Source organism: Candida jiufengensis, assembly GCF_024610255.1.
Source record: "Candida jiufengensis strain CBS 10846 chromosome Unknown scaffold4, whole genome shotgun sequence".
In the NCBI taxonomy this organism is placed as follows: Eukaryota; Fungi; Ascomycota; class Pichiomycetes; order Serinales; family Debaryomycetaceae; genus Lodderomyces; species Lodderomyces jiufengensis.
Window position 1 is genome coordinate 1,256,809 of NW_026261559.1, and position 16,571 is coordinate 1,273,379.

The 16,571-nt window shown below is 25.8% G+C and overlaps 10 protein-coding genes across 10 annotated transcripts; 5 read left to right on the top strand and 5 right to left on the bottom strand. All coding sequences in view use genetic code 12, as the record gives it.

The window, feature by feature from the left end:
• Positions 1 to 34: 34 nt before the first annotated feature.
• Positions 35 to 943, top strand: KGF54_002465 (protein-transporting protein; the record flags this gene model as incomplete). Its single annotated transcript, XM_051762947.1, has 1 exon — positions 35 to 943. The coding sequence occupies one exon, from the start codon at positions 35 to 37 to the stop codon at positions 941 to 943; it is 909 nt and encodes a 302-aa protein (XP_051620976.1).
• An 83-nt stretch (positions 944 to 1,026) lies between these two features.
• Positions 1,027 to 2,826, bottom strand: KGF54_002466 (uncharacterized protein; the record flags this gene model as incomplete). Its single annotated transcript, XM_051762948.1, has 1 exon — positions 1,027 to 2,826. One exon carries the CDS (start codon positions 2,824 to 2,826, stop codon positions 1,027 to 1,029), a length of 1,800 nt encoding a protein of 599 aa, XP_051620977.1.
• A 794-nt stretch (positions 2,827 to 3,620) lies between these two features.
• Positions 3,621 to 4,247, top strand: VPH2 (Vph2p; the record flags this gene model as incomplete). The annotated part of the gene is made up of 1 exon (XM_051762949.1): positions 3,621 to 4,247. The coding sequence occupies one exon, from the start codon at positions 3,621 to 3,623 to the stop codon at positions 4,245 to 4,247; it is 627 nt and encodes a 208-aa protein (XP_051620978.1).
• Positions 4,248 to 4,369: 122 nt separating this feature from the next.
• Positions 4,370 to 5,363, top strand: SRT1 (ditrans,polycis-polyprenyl diphosphate synthase; the record flags this gene model as incomplete). The annotated part of the gene is made up of 2 exons (XM_051762950.1): positions 4,370 to 4,600; positions 4,677 to 5,363. The coding sequence occupies 2 exons, from the start codon at positions 4,370 to 4,372 to the stop codon at positions 5,361 to 5,363; spliced, it is 918 nt and encodes a 305-aa protein (XP_051620979.1).
• Positions 5,364 to 5,402: 39 nt separating this feature from the next.
• Positions 5,403 to 6,092, bottom strand: KGF54_002469 (mitochondrial 54S ribosomal protein YmL13; the record flags this gene model as incomplete). The annotated part of the gene is made up of 1 exon (XM_051762951.1): positions 5,403 to 6,092. One exon carries the CDS (start codon positions 6,090 to 6,092, stop codon positions 5,403 to 5,405), a length of 690 nt encoding a protein of 229 aa, XP_051620980.1.
• Positions 6,093 to 6,236: 144 nt separating this feature from the next.
• On the bottom strand, positions 6,237 to 8,063 carry RBD1 (Rbd1p; the record flags this gene model as incomplete). Its single annotated transcript, XM_051762953.1, has 1 exon — positions 6,237 to 8,063. One exon carries the CDS (start codon positions 8,061 to 8,063, stop codon positions 6,237 to 6,239), a length of 1,827 nt encoding a protein of 608 aa, XP_051620981.1.
• Positions 8,064 to 9,523: 1,460 nt separating this feature from the next.
• Positions 9,524 to 10,549, bottom strand: KGF54_002471 (uncharacterized protein; the record flags this gene model as incomplete). The annotated part of the gene is made up of 1 exon (XM_051762954.1): positions 9,524 to 10,549. One exon carries the CDS (start codon positions 10,547 to 10,549, stop codon positions 9,524 to 9,526), a length of 1,026 nt encoding a protein of 341 aa, XP_051620982.1.
• Positions 10,550 to 10,863: 314 nt separating this feature from the next.
• KGF54_002472 (uncharacterized protein) lies at positions 10,864 to 11,973 on the bottom strand (the record flags this gene model as incomplete). The annotated part of the gene is made up of 1 exon (XM_051762955.1): positions 10,864 to 11,973. One exon carries the CDS (start codon positions 11,971 to 11,973, stop codon positions 10,864 to 10,866), a length of 1,110 nt encoding a protein of 369 aa, XP_051620983.1.
• A 2,433-nt stretch (positions 11,974 to 14,406) lies between these two features.
• Positions 14,407 to 15,492, top strand: KGF54_002473 (uncharacterized protein; the record flags this gene model as incomplete). The annotated part of the gene is made up of 1 exon (XM_051762956.1): positions 14,407 to 15,492. The coding sequence occupies one exon, from the start codon at positions 14,407 to 14,409 to the stop codon at positions 15,490 to 15,492; it is 1,086 nt and encodes a 361-aa protein (XP_051620984.1).
• A 69-nt stretch (positions 15,493 to 15,561) lies between these two features.
• On the top strand, positions 15,562 to 16,491 carry KGF54_002474 (uncharacterized protein; the record flags this gene model as incomplete). Its single annotated transcript, XM_051762957.1, has 1 exon — positions 15,562 to 16,491. The coding sequence occupies one exon, from the start codon at positions 15,562 to 15,564 to the stop codon at positions 16,489 to 16,491; it is 930 nt and encodes a 309-aa protein (XP_051620985.1).
• Between the last annotated feature and the right edge of the window lie 80 nt (positions 16,492 to 16,571).

Here is a 16,571-nt window from a genome sequence, read left to right on the forward strand (position 1 = left end):
TTACAACCTCAAAACTTTACATCTACATACACAAATGAGTAAAAGACAAATTGAGTCAGATTCAGATATAGATGTCAGTTCAACTGATGAATCAGATACAGAACAACAACCACAAGAAAATGATGTTGATATGGAAGAAACAGTAAATGTTGATTTTGATTTTTTTGACTTAAATCCAGAAGTTGACTTTCATGCAACCAAAAATTTCTTAAGACAATTATTTGGAGATGATCATAATGAATTTGATATAAGTGGGTTATCTGATTTAATTTTGACTAAAAATTCAGTGGGGACATCAATCAAAACAGAGGGTGAACAAAGTGATCCATTTGCACTTTTAAGTGTAGTAAATATAACTAATAATTTATCACAACCAAGTATAAAAAAGCTAATTGACTATATTTTGAAAAAGACAAAGAACCAAATGGAATTTAATATTACTTTAAAAAAGTTATTACAACCAAAAGATCAAAAAAAATCATCAAGAATTGGATTAATTATAAGTGAAAGATTGATAAATATGCCAATAGAAGTTGTACCACCAATGTATAAAATGTTATTAGAAGAAATGCGAAAAGCAGAAGATGCAAATGAAAGATTTGAATTTGATTATTTTTTGGTTGTATCAAAAGTTTATCAATTAGTAGATGCAGTTGAAAAAGATGATGATGATGAAGAAAAAAATAAAAAGAAAAGGAAAACTCCTAAACATGAACCAAAACCAATAGAAATGGATTATTTCCATTTAGAAGATCAAATATTGGAACAAAATGCATTGTATAAAGGAATTTTTGATTATAATAATAAAAATAAACAAGAAACTGATTCAAGAAGAGTATTTACAGATTATGGTATTGATCCAAAATTAAGTATAATATTGTTAAGTAAAGATAACTTAGCAAAATCAGTAAAAGAAATGCAAGAACAATTTCCAGCTCCTTGAAAAGATAAAAAGTCTGTATAGCTCACGATAGACAAAAATTAATACAAAAGAAACTGTTTTTTTCTAATTCATAATTTATTCATTTATTTAATCTTTCTACTTAATGTTATACCAACAATTATTGAAGATGTCAAAACTGCTAATACACCGGGTATTAATATTTCATTAGCAATACCAGGTATTATCGAATTACTGGTTTTATTGACTTTTTTAAGTGGTTTGATTTCATCAATTGATGCATGATTATTAGGATTGTGTAAATATAAATCCGCTTTTTCATTTTGTAGTTTTAAATTTATTCGAATACATTCAACCAAATCATTGTCTGAAGTTATTGAAACAATATCTCCTTCATCATCAATATAACTTATAGCAAATTCTTCTCCAGTAATTTGATAATCTTTTTCATTTAATTTCGAATTTATTAAGTCTCTTAATTTTTCAATTCCATCACTTGCTTTTAATGTAATACGATGAACTCTACCTTCAATTGCTGGAGATCTAAATTTGAAAATAAATGAAACTTCTTCTTCTGGTTCTTTACCTTTTAATGAATCAACATATGATATTGAATCTGATGGTTTTATATCAACATTAAAAGATTGAAATTCGGATGGTGTTATTTCAGGAACCCCACTACTAGCTGCACCACTTTCATCCATTAAAGAATCTGAATGAGCAGACTCTGAATCATCTAATGAAGTCCAAAATTTATTCCATGCTGGTCCTTCATTATTTGGTGTTGTATTGTCTAATGATATTGGTAACTCTTTTGCTTCTAATTGTTTGATTTGATTTAAAGTTGCATAAGTTAATTTCAATACATCAACAATTCCAACTATATCATCATCATCTCCAACTACTGGTAAGTTAAGATAGTGACCTTCAAACATTTGTCTTAAAGCTTGTTGAATAGGTAGGTTTATATGAGCAACATCTGGTTGAGGAGTCATAACTCTTACAATTGAACATTTCTTTGGATCTAAACCAGCAGCAATAACTCTCAAAACAACATCTTTTGAAGTAAAAATCCCCGCAACTTCTTCATTTGTATCTTTAACTAATACAGCAGTAGTTTTATTTTCCTTCATTAATACTGTTGCGTCATATACTGAAGCTTTAACATTTGTATAAATTGGTTCAGTTGAAAAATCTAATACATTATCTAATGTTGGACCATTCATTTTACTTTTCAAAGTTTCAAAATATTGGAAAATATGTTGTGGTTGATCTTTCATTCCAATTTCCGTATGAACTGAATCTAAAGCTTCATATAATTTCTTTGAACTTGCATGCATTCTTTCTAATTTTTCCATTTGTTGAGCATAACATTTTGTTATATCTAAAACACCAACTATTTGATGATCATTATCTAATACAGGTAAATGTCTAAAACCCTTTTCAACCATCATTGTTAAGGCTTCAGATGCAGGATTATTTGCTATAGCACATATTGGATCAGATGTCATAATTTGATCAATTGTAACTGAATTTGCATTTAAACCTGAACCAACAATTCTAAATGCTAAATCTTTTGCAGTAAAAATTCCCAATAATTCTCCAATATCATTTACAACTAAAACACAATTTTCTCTTCTTGCAGTCATCATTTGTGAAACTTCATAAACTGTTGCAGTAGTTTTACATATAATTGGATCACTTGGTTTTAATGATAATACAGTACCAGGAATTGCCTTTTTATGTCTTGTTATTTTCCCACCATTTTTTTTCTTTTTATTTAAATCATGTTCAATTCTTCTTCTTATAGCATCATCTCTTTTGTTTTGTCTTTTTCTTGAATCTTGTTGTTGATTATGATAATTCATTGAACTTTGGGTGGTGATTGAATTAGTTGGTTTTTGTGGAGATAAATTTGAAAACATTAATTTAAATCTATTTGTTATTATCGATGTAGATGAATTTAATTTTGAAAAGTGGGAATGTAAATGTTTTTGTAATGGTGGTGATTTTGATTCTTGATCTGTATCTTGGGAAAGTGGTTGATTAGATGATATAACTACGTAATTTGTCAATTCAACCAATTTTTAAAAATTTCTTATTATAAAAAGATGGTTGTAAAATAATTAAGATTTATTTGTTATTATATTTACTTAAAAAAGATTTTATTTATTTTTTTTAAATTTTTAAATTTGATTTTGTGATTCAATACAGTATAATTATGTGTAACATCCTTAACACAATATATTTGATCAAAGATAACTAATGATAAGGATTAAATAAATAATGTAAATTGATAGAGGTTTTAATATTGTAACAGGTTACCAAGCAATACCTTTAAGCTGATACAGGGCAAATTTTAAAGGCTTTACTTATTTGAATTTATACAATTGTAAAGCCGATTTATACTGAAGAGGTGTGAAGTTTTTGCTGGGTTTAGTACCAATTTCTCGAAATTATACTTTACCAATTGGAATTTTATCAAAAACTCATTCACTTATTTTTTTATGAACTAAATGCTTTTACAAGACCTATAGCCATTTGAGTTTCTTTCCATCTATTCAAACTCGTTATTGATTAACTTTATCAGAATCATTTGCAATAATATGTTTCAGTGTTATGAAATTTAATATTCTTTGTATGCGAAAAATTTAAAGAGACAAAAAATTAAGCAGAAGATATTTCAATTACTTATACTTATAACAAATATTGAAACAATATGACACAATTTGTATTAACAAATCAATTGATTGATACAATACGGCAATCTGACTTATCAGAAATAGAGAAAAATGATTTAATCACATCCAAAACCATAACTCATACTCAATTAATACAATTTTATAAAAATAATAAACCAACTTCATCATTATTACAATTAATTAAACAAACAAAATTATATCTACCAAAATATGAATCATATAATCAACCAAAAACTAAAGAATTCATAAAACAAATGGAAAGATTAAGATTAGAAGCAAAAGAAAAAGAATATCAAAAATTAATTAATCCATCAGAAAAATATGAAACATTATATGATAATTTAAATCAAGAATATATATCACCAATAAAAGCTCATAAAGAATTAAAAAATCAATTAACAACTATTGTAAATATTTTTATTAGTGTTGCAAGTGTAGCATATGCAATGTGGTATTGGACAAAATCTTCTTGGGGTTTAAAGGATAGTTATAGAGTTTTATTAACTATATTCATTGGATTATTAGTATTAATAGCAGAAGTTGTTGTTTATATGGGTTATTTAAATAAGATTGAAGAAGCAAAACTCAAGGAAAATCAAAAGAAAGAAGTAAAGAAAATTATAAAATCATTTGAATTTTATTAACACCAAACAAATAATTAAGGAGGGAATTATATTATATAAAAGTGTTTATAAATTTTTTGCAACACATTTTTTTTTATTTTTTTGATTTTTACAACCAACTTTCAACACAAACTTCTTTCAAGATGACAGCATCAAGAGCAATATCAATTAATTCGATTATTGCATTTGTTATAAAATTTCCATTGTTAGCTTATTTTATTGGATTTTTTGAAGATTTTATTATTTCTGTTATTAAAACTGGCCCAATTCCAAAACATATTGCATTAATTATGGATGGTAATAGAACTTATGCAAAAAAGCATAGATTACCATTGAAAGAAGGCCATTTTGCTGGTGCTAATGCTTTAGTTAAAGTATGTTATACTACTAAAAAAATTGTGTTGCCAAAACTTACTAACCTTAGTGTAGATTTTAGAAACATGTTATAAGGTTGGTATTGAACAAGTCACAATTTATGCTTTTTCATTAGAAAACTTCAATAGAACTAAAGAAGAAGTTGATACATTATTTGGTTTATTACGTGATAAATTAAAAATGATTTCTGAATATGAAGATTCTTATGCAAGATATAATAAAGTTAAAATTAAAATAGTGGGTAATAGATCATATATTCCACAAGATATATTAAAAGATTTAGAATATATTGAAGAAATTACAATGGCCAAATCTTCCAAAAAGATTTTAAATGTTTGTTTTCCATATACTGCTCGTGATGAAATTACTCATGCTATAAAATCAATTGCTGAAAAAAGAGTTAATAAAGAAATTAAATCAAAAGATGAAATTACTACAAAATTAATTGAATCAAATTTCTATTTTGGTGATGAAGTTCCTCCTTTAGATATTTTAGTTCGTACAAGTGGTCATACAAGATTAAGTGATTTTTTACTTTGGCAATGTAATACTGATTGTACTATTGAATTTCCTGATACTTTATGGCCAGATTTTGGTTTTATTAGTATTATGTCAATTTTAATTAAATGGAGTTATTATAAAACTTTACAATTAGAAGAAGAATTATTGAGAGGTAAAGAACCTCAAGTTCAAGATGCTAATGTTCCAGTATTATTAAATGAATTACCTCAACCACCACCAGTTGCTACAGTTGCTGATTGAAATCATTGAAGTAGTATCTATTTTTATATATAATGCTATTTACAATCTACTTTCCATAATCTCAATTTCTTTCATTATTTTATTAAACTCTTTTAATTTTTCATAATCATCTTTGGTTTCATTAAGGTAAATATTCTTTGAAGTAAAATCTTCATTTCTTAATACTATTGCATTTGGATTTCTTACATTTTTCCATCTTTTATTTACAAAACTTTCTATATCAAAATATAATGAATCTAATGAATGATTTTTACTTATTATATAATCATTTATTTCAAAACCTAAATTTGATTGTAATAATTTTATGAATTTGAATCTAAAACTTAAATCTTTGAGGTGTACATTTGAATAACTATCAAAATCGATAGTTTCTTTAGTTAATGTGAAATATGTTTTATTGAAAATATTTTGTAATTTTAATTTATCATTATATTCTTCTTCAATTTGAGTTGGTTTTATATGTTTATTATTTTTCCAATCACGAACTTTAAATTGAGGATTTAATTTATTTAATTCTTTTGCTTTTAAATATTTTGGTGAATTTTCTCTAGTGAAATGTATTACTTCTGTTATGTCTTTATTGGCTAATTCATCTTGTTTTGTTATCATATCTGATCTTGATTCTCTTGTTATTTTGGATTTCTTACTTCCAAATAGATCACCAAACCATGATTTGGCTATAGATGTGGAACTTATTGATCTTTTCTGTAGTATTTGTCTTGATATCATGTTGGTTTATGATTGAATTGATAAATCTGAAAAATTTTTTGTGCGTAAAATAAAATATAAGTTTTCAAATCTGAAAATCAGTTTAGTGACATCTACAACTAGAATAATACTCTTACAGTTTCATATTCATATATTCTATAAATGTTATATAATTTTTTTCCTTTTCATAAATGATATCATTAAAATCGTTAAAATCATGTAAAATGCAAACCCAATCCCAAAATTGTTTTCATAAATTGCCTTGTGTTGAGGTATTTCTCTTTTTAAAAATCCTCCATTTGTTCCACTACCAGTTGGATTGGCAGTTGTTGTATAAGTTGCAGTTGAATAAATTTCTGTAGGTACAGTGATTGATGAACTTGGAGCTGTTGTAGCTGCGGGACTTTGTGAAGTTGTTATTGAAATTTCACCAATATCACACCAACCTTTAACTGGTATACAATTAAAATATTTACACCATTCACAACTATTATTCAGATCAGTATTATTGTTAAAAAAATTTTTGCAAAGTAAAACAAAATAAACAATTATTAAAACTAATGAAACCAACCTAACAAAACACCAAATTAAAAAATTTAATTGAATTTTATCTTCATATGCATACATTGGATTCCAATTATTTAAAAATTGTTGTAAAGTTGATTGATTTCTTTTATAAATTATTATCCCATCTTTATAAATCCAAAATGGATCTTTTAAAAGTAATATACCTGTTAATATTCCCATTGCAAATCCTCCAATATGACTAAAATTATCTAATCCAGGTAATAATCCCAAAACAAATGATATTATAATCTCAATAAACATAAAAAATATAAATAATTTATAATGTTTTGTACCATACATATTTGCATTTTTTTTACCAGTATATATAAATAATATAATATTTATTGCAACAATTCCAAATAATGAACCTGATGCACCAGTTGATGCAATACCTGCTGGTGTAAAATTTGCTCCCAATAAAAATCCAGATATACCACTTGCTATATAAATAATTGAATATTTTAAAATTCCAATATTTCTTTCAATTGATGCTCCCATTGTTAATTGTAATAATAAATTAAAAATTATATGTAAAAAGCCTGCATGCAAAAAAATTGGTATAAAAATTCTATACCATTGATTAGGATTAAATTTTGTTCCATTATCAAAAGTTGATAAACCTGATAAACCACATAATTCATTTAATGAACATTGATAAGTATCTATTGAAGTCGAATTTGGACATGGAAATAATATAGTTGTATCATCAGTTAAATCTTTAATTTGTCTCATACATGCAATATAACGTGAACCCATATTAATTAATAAAAAATTAGATGGACCTAACATTGGATTAAAATATGGTTGAGTTTGGAAAGCAGAACCTGTTAATATTGACATTCTTGCTAATTCAACAATAAATATAATAACTTGTATTAATGTAACTAATATAGTAAAATATGGTAATTTTGTATAATGAAATCTTGGTTTACTTTTTAATGTAAGTATTCGATTTTTTTCATTCTTTTTTAGTTTTTTCTCTAGTTCATTATCTTTGAAAGGATTATTGGGTCTTGAGGGTATTGATATTGGTTCATCAACAAATGGATTTCTATAATTTTCATCATTTGGTGGCTGTGGTGATGATATAGGTAGTGAAGGTAAATCTCTATTTAAGTCATGGTTCTGTGAAGGATCATATTTATTATCATTATTTGTGTTGTTGTATTGTGGATAGTATTGATAAGGATCATAATCATTATCATCAATTTGATTAGTTGTATATCTTGGTAAAGAAGGTAATGATCTTGATGAATTTTCTGATAAATTTAATAATGGTATTGATGATTGAGATATTGGTTTTGATTGTACATTATTATAGTTGTTATTGTCATTAAATTGAAAATCATTTATATTCTCATCACTTGGAAAATTATTAGGATATGGATATTGATTATGTTGTTGATTATAATTACGAGAATACATAATTATATTATTATAATATGATTACGCGTATATCATAAACTTTTATAAACGAATGAAGTATGATTAAAAGAATGTAATTGATCATGTAAGTAAGTTATTGATTTGATTTGACTTGAGAGTATTATAAAATGAGAAAGGGGATGAAAATGATATAAAATTGAAATAAAAATTGATATAAACTTTTATAAATTAAAATTATAAATTTTTAATGTAACAAATAAATAAATTAAAATAAAATTAAAAAAAAAAATTCTTTTTTTAGAATAAAATTATAAATAAAATTTTGATAATAAATATTTTTTTTTAACTTATAATGTAGAAATAATATTCCTAGATTAAGATTTTACTATTAAATTAATTTAAATAATTATATATTAAGGTATTTGAGTTTTGTTCAGTTAAAGATTAAAATTCTAATACCTTTTTTATCCAATTAAATTTTGTACATGTAAAAATTTAAATATTTTTAAATTTAAATTAAAAATATTGATTTCAATTTTAAGGGGAAATTTTTATTCAATTTTTTAATTATTCGTAATTTGTAATTTAATTTGATATTTAATTTAATTATTAATACATAAATATTACACAACTTTAATAAGTTTAATTTAATTACAAAGTCCTTTTTTTTCAATTATTTATATTTGTTCTATAAAGTGAGGCAATGCAAATTTGAATATTAAATTTTGTAATAATGTAATAATTAATTAATGAATCTTTGTCAAATGTTATATGATGTAATTATATATTTTATTGAAATGTCAAGAAATTATAAAACTTTAAATTAAAGTTTATCAAATTTGACTTTGAATAAATAGTTATAATATTTGTACTAACTGATGATAACATTTAGTATAAAATATAACAATTCTCAGATTAAGTTTTAAAAGAGAACTTAGAAGTAAATAATGGAATAATATTATATAATCAAATATATAGGGAAAAGGAATGAAATTAAATTAAATTGAAATAGATTCAAAGTTTGACTTTTTGAATGGTAGTCGTAAAAAATTTAGGTTTGTGAGTCGTAAATTTGAGTCAATAAACTTTAAATTATAGGTAATAAAAATCAGTAAATTAAATATTGACTTGATTATTTAGATTTTAGCATATTTTTTAATTCATATATAATGTGAATTATTATTTCTATAACTATATGTTTTTTAGATTGTTTAATAAGGTGTTATTTTTAGGTAAATTTTACTCTATTGAATAGAAGTTGAAACTTTAACTATAGTGCTCATAATTTGCAATTATTAGTAGTGTAAAATTACTGCAACAATTAAGTCAGAAATATGAGACAAGTATTGAACTTTCCATATATCCAACATTTAAATCAACAATTATCAATTTGTAATAAAATATTCATTATTCAACTTCTTTAGGACATTTTATTGAATAACTTTAAAGTTTTTAAAACCATCAATTGTTTATTAAATAGATAAAAATCAAAAAAATTATTATTGAAATTTTATTTGAGAAAAAAATATTTGATCAGTTTCATCGCCAATATTATATAACAGGGTTGTACCAATCCTATTATTCACATTACTACTAAGTGATTCAATACCTTCTATCATTAATCGTTTAATAATTGTTTTTGCTTCTTCAACTGATTGTTTCCTTAATCCTTCAACTAGTAGATTAGGTTCTTCATTAGGTTTTGGTTGTTGTCCTGATTGATAAAATTTACCTCTAGTTGTGATTGAAGTTCTAGATTCATCTATAATTCTTGTTGAACTTTCTCTTTGAACTATTTTCCATCGAACTGATTGAGGTAAATCATTGATTGTAATTCTACTATGAAATTTACATTTATCTGGACCTGAAGTTTCTGGTGAATCTCCTTTAATTATTTCAAATGTAGGTAATATAAATCCATTTGGAGATGGTGATTCTTGTTTGATTGAAACTTCTTCTTTTTCTTCTTCAATTGTTTCACCATACATTTTTTTCTCAATTTTCAATTTTATATCTCTAACATCTTGTAAATTATCTAAACCTTTACCACCAAATCCAGAATTTGTTTTAACATCACCAAATTTAACTTTATTTGAAAAAATTTCAGATATTTCTAATAATTCTGGAGGTATATCTTTTAAACTAGATTTTAAATCTTTCACCAATATTATGATTTCTTTTTCTTGCAGTCTAAACACAAACGTAATTGCTTCACCTTTTGCTCCTGCTCTACCAGTTCTACCAACAGGATGTACGTAATCTTCTAAATGACTTGGTGCATCAAAGTTTACTACCAAAGATAAATTTTTAACATCTAATCCTCTTGCAGCAATTGAAGTTGCAATTAATATATTTACTCCACTATTTGGTGATGAAAATTCTTTTATAGCATATTTTCTATCCAATTGATCTTTACCACCATGTATTGAAACACATGGAAATTTGTGAAGTAATAGATTTGAAACCATTTCATCAACATCTGATTGTTTTGAAACTTTATCATTCTCATTAATGACGGATAACATATCATATAATTTCTTTTATCTTCACCATCATTAAACAATATAATACTTTGATCTACTTCTTTAGCAACAACACCAATACCACCAACAACTACTTCGATGGGATCTCTTAGTATATGTTTAGCTAATGCCTTTAATTTTTTTAGGAAAAGTAGCTGAAAACAATACTGTTTGTCTACCAGGTCTAATTTGACATAAGATTTTATTTATTTGTGGTTCAAAACCTAAATCAAACATTCGATCTGCCTCATCCAATACAACAAAAGTTGTGTTTTGTAATGATAAAACTCTTCCATTGTTTGCTGCTAATAAATCAATCATTCTACCAGGAGTGGCAACAATAATATCAACTCCTCTTTCAATTCACTAATTTGAACCACCATAACAACAAACAATTTTTTTATCCATTTTTTTGGAAAAATTTGAAACTTCTTGTTCAATTTGTTACTTCTCTTGTTAGACATAAAACTAATGCACTTGGACGTTTTACCAGAACCTGTTTTTGCAACTGCAATTAGATCACGACCTGATAAAGCAATATGAATGAATTGAGATTGAATTGGTGATGGTTTTGTAAAATTTAACTCATTTATAACATTTATCATATTTGAAGGTAGTATTAGTTGAGACCATTTTGTAAAAGGAATAGGAATATCATCACTTTTGACTCTTATATTATCTACTTCCAATCTTAAAAGCTCTATTTCTTCATGTGACATTAATGACATTTCAAATGGGACTTGATAAAAAATTTTTTCAAATGGTTTATAAATAATTTTAGACTGATCTATTTCTTTAAGTATTTTGGTATTTCCCAATTTGGCTAATTTTGAATCTATTCTATTTTGTAAATCTTCCTCTTTTTCATCTTCTTCTGAATCTGAATAAATTTGAACTTCTTCTTCAATTAACGTTGGTTTTGAGTTATTACTATTTAGTTGATTTATGAAAACATCCAATTCATCCACAGATTCTGAATTATCTCCTATTATTACATTGTTCTCAGTCTTGGGTATTTCAAATTTTGGTCTCTTTTTCAAGTTGGAATGATCATCTTCTCCTTCAAATTCTATTCGTTTTCGTAGAAGTGGTTTAACAGTTGATGCTTTTTTAGAAATTGATATTGCGGTTTTATTTTTTGAAAATTGATGATTAGTTATTGTATTTTGTTGTGTTTTTGGTGAAGATTTTGACAGTTGTTGTTCTTGTTGCTTCTTTTTCCTCTTCTTTTTCTTTGATTTTCGTCTTTCTTCAATTGTATCTTTAATTTTTAATGATGGCTTTTGTTCTAATAGAGGTTCAACTTGTTGCTTTTTCAATCTCCAAGCTTCCAACTGTTCACATCTTTTCCTCAATTTCTCATTTTTATAATCTTCTTCAATTTTTAAGTTAGTATTTTCATTTGTTAAAACAGAATCATTAGACATGATATTGTTATTTAAATATATACCTTTAAAAGTATTGGAATTTTGATTATTAAGGTAGTGTTTGTAATATGATAATAAATAATTTAAACATATGTACTATTGTGTTATAAAAATTTCCAAGTAACAGCCATACATTTTGTTAGTGCGAAAATTTCCAAGTAACAGAGAAAATTTCCAAGTAACAAAATTCTGATTTCCAAGTAACAAGGTGGTAGCGGGACAATTTTTGTATGGTAAAATCACTTAGTAAATTTTGAAATCTTTTTTCTGTTGTTAGTAGTGCAAGAAAAATCAAATTTCCAAGTAACAAAGTGGTAGCGATTCAAATTTCCAAGTAACAACTTTGTATGAGAAAAATTTCCAAGTAACAAGATTTATTAGAGAGAAAATTTCCAAGTAACAAAGTGGTAGCGAATTAAATTTCCAAGTAACAAAATTTGTTAGTAGTGCTAAGAAATCAAATTTCCAAGTAACAAGATTTGTTAGTAAAAAAATTTCCAAGTAACAGAAGTCGAAAATTAATTAGAAAATTTTTTAAGACAAATAATTTAAGTCAATAAAATCAAATTTCCAAGTAACAAAATTTGTTAGTAAAAAAATTTCCAAGTAACAGAAGTCGAAAAATATTTAAACAAAATTGACAAATATTTTAAGTCAATTAAATTGAGATAGTAGTGCAAAAAAATCAATTTTTTGCAAGTAACAAGATTTAGAGAAAATTTCCAAGTAACAAGAAACTAGTAACTATAGATCAATTTATGAAAATTTCACCTGCAATGAATCAAATATCATCTTTTAAATGATTACCTAAATTTCCAGTAATTATCAAAATGTTTATAATGCTACAAGTTCTATTTACATTAATTTCACCAATATAAATGCTTCAAATTTATATATATATTTATCAACTAAAATTATAAATTTAGAATGAATTAGATAATTATAGATTAAAATCAATTTTATTTTCAGCTGGAGATTTCTTTAATTGTTCATTACTAGCAACATCAAATTTATTTAGAAAAGTTTGATTAATTAATGGAGCAAATATTTCAACTTACAAGTTATAAATTAAATATGAGATCTATACATTAAATTCAAATTTATTACCAGCTAGAGATTTTTTTAATTGTTCAAGCTTGATTTATTAATGGTGCAAATAAATTTCCAAATTATAAATTAAGAATAAGATATTTATGGATTGAAACCAAATTTACTATCAGCTGGAAATTTCTTCGATTGGTCATTACTAACAACATCAAATTTATTAAAAGAAGCTTGATTTAATAATGGTGCTACTATAAAAATAAAACAATCGATAAGTTACTTTTCATAGTTAAGCGCGAAAATTTGTTAGGGAAAAAATCGATAAGTTACTCTTAAATCGATAAGTTACTTTTTTTTGAATCGATAAGTTACCATAGTTAATTTTTCAGATTTTGTATGGCAGTTGGAATATATTGGTAGCAGCAGAAAAAAGATTTTGAAGGTGGATTACATACAGGACTGAGAGTTTTCACGCACAAAAATTTTTAGTGAGTGTTTTATAAGTCTCAAGAATTTTACGCATACAAATTTGGTGAGTGTTTTACATGTCCAAATATTTCACGCACTTAAATTTTTAGTGAGTGTTTTACACGTCTCAATCAGGACAAATAAAATTCAGATGAATTTACAATACATTTTAAAATTGATCATCTAGAAATTTAATTACCTATGAAATTTGATGATTTACTTCTTATAAAACATTAATTCAGCTCACTATAAATTTAAATTATCTATCAATCAAATCTATTATGATTCTACGATTATGTAAAATACTAACTTAGGAGATTGAATTGATAAATTGAGCATGGATATTTCTGTTGGAATATTATAACTCAATAATTACTAATCTTAGAAAAATAGTTTTAAACTTTATTTTTGTGTCATATTTTTTAAACAATAAGGCAGTTCATTTGGCTGCAAAATAAAATTAAAGTTGTAAACAAATGACTAATACAAATAATTATTGTTTACTTTTTCAATAAGGGATTTAATGAGTCACTCCTTGATTACTGATTAAAGTATTTCAATTACTAATTTAACAATGAGGGATTTATCTTTTTACTAATTGATTATTAATTTATTTTTACTTATGACTAATTTTTATTACTATTAAATTTTTATTATTATTATTATTTTTATTTATTACTAATTTTTACAGTCTATTGTTGACTAAGTTTATTAAGTTTTAAAGTCTATTGTTGACTAAGTTTATTAAGTTTTAAAGTCTATTATTGACTAAGTTTATTAAAATATTTTTAATATAAATAGGTTGGCATTTTCCCAACTTCTCAAATTATTTTTAAGATTTTTATTTTTAGATTTTTAGATTTTTATAATTTTGTTTAATCAACTAATATATTATATTATACTTTACTTTAAACTAAACTAATGTCTCAAGCTAATACTGCTGGTNCTAAACTAATGTCTCAAGCTAATACTGCTGGTATTAATTCTACTGCTAATGTTAATGAAGCTGGTGCTCAAACAACTCTAACCTCATCACAGGTTATGAGCTTAATGGGGTTTAATGTGTTTAATGGGCTCACTATTCCAGATGAATTAAAATTAAGTTCAAAAGCAAACTATACATTATGGAAGAACAATGTTATTAGATTATCACAAGGTGTTGGTGCTGGTTTTGCTGAATTTGTTGCAGATGAAGTTGCTGCTGAAGCTTATCCAACTCAAATGAATAATTATTTAGATGCATTATTATCAATTACAGTTAAGGAGAGTATCTTAACTCCCATTCGTCGTTTAGGTCGTCTTGGTAAAGACCTTTACTTGGATATTCTTAGAGATTTTGGTGAACTACAAGTCCACGACAAAGTGAAAATAATCACAAATTACTGGGATAAATTAGTTAATCCATCTGGTGAATTGAAAACTAAATTTACTGTTGAAAAAGAATTTTTGCAATTTTGGAAATCAACTCCTGCTGAAGAACAAGATGCTCTTTTTCATTTTATTTGGATTCATTTATCAAAATCAGGTTTAATTTCAAAATATTTAGAGGGATATGATCCACAATTAAGTACTGCTGCTCTTAAAAGGTTTATTAATGTTCATCCAGAATTAAATGAATCATCAGGTAATGCTAATGCTGTTTATACTGGTCCTACAAATAATAGTCGTCAAATTGCTACTCCTTCAAATGTTGGTGATCTTTTCCGTTTACAATGCCCAAATTGTTTTGGATTAGGTCATAGTGCTCGGTCCTGTTCCTCAGCAAATAGGGCTGGTCTTAGAGTACCAGATTTAGAAAGAAGATTAAGTTATTATCAATATAGATCTGGTAAATTCGGTGGTTCAAAAGATCAATTTAAAAGTAAAGATGCTAAAGCTTTTCAAAGTACTAACTCAAATCCTTGGGCTAATAAAGATTCTGGTAAAGCAAATGTTATCCAACTTGATTCATCTGTTATTGATACTTCAGTTATTGCTAATTCGGTTTCTGCTGATACTTCAAAATGACTATTAATACTTGATTCAGGTGCAAGCATAAATTTATGCAACAATCTTTCCTTTTTGCATGACGCTGTAATGTTTCCAGAAATCAAATACGTTCAGGTTGCTAATGGTGAAAAAGTACCAGTTTTTGGTTTTGGGACCCTTAAGTTACAAACTAATGATAGTATTGTTCATGTTAAATACACTGGTTATTCTCCATCTATGGCTTTAAATATTATTAATCCAAAATCATTACTTCAACCTGATGATTTTCTTCAAATTACCGATTCAACTGTTTTTCATTCTCAATTTGGTATTATTGGTGAATATAAAGATATGCTCACTTGCAGTTTGATTCCTATTCAAAGAAATTTGGATCTGGAGATAATTCCTGACTATGTCTGTGCTACTTTTATCGAAAATTTACATGCTGCTTTAGGACATCCAAATACCAATTCATTTAGAAATATGTTAAAGTCTGCAGGTATTATTAAATATAAAACATCTGATCTAGACATACAATGTGAATCATGTTTAAAAGGTAAAAATTTCAAGAGTTTTCCAAAAGTTTCTGTTTCTCCTGCAACAACTGCGCCTTTACAATTAATTCATACTGATATTGCTGGTCCTTTTGGTACAGCTGGTATTCATGGTGAAAATGTTATGCTTATCATTGTGGATGATTTTACAAGAATGAAATTTGTATTTCCACTCAAACATAAAAGTGAAGCTGCTGAGGTTATTATTAATTGGATTAATCAACATGAAAGATATTTCACTTCAAGAGGAGGTTATCGGGTTTCCTCATTACGCTCCGACAATGGGGGAGAGTTTGTCAACTCAAGACTTCAGCAATTCTGTGTCCATCATGGCATAAAACAAGAAACTACAGTTCCTTATAGTAGTGAACAAAATGGTGTTGCTGAGAGAGCTATTCGTTCTATTGAAGACAAACTGAGAGTTCTATTAGAAGAAGCAAAATTAACCGAAAAATTTTGGTCATACTCCATGGTGTTGAGTTGATTCTCCTGATGAAGTTGTAGTTGTAGTTGATTGAGCAATTGGATTTCTAGTTTGATTGTTTGAGTTATTTGTAGTATCAG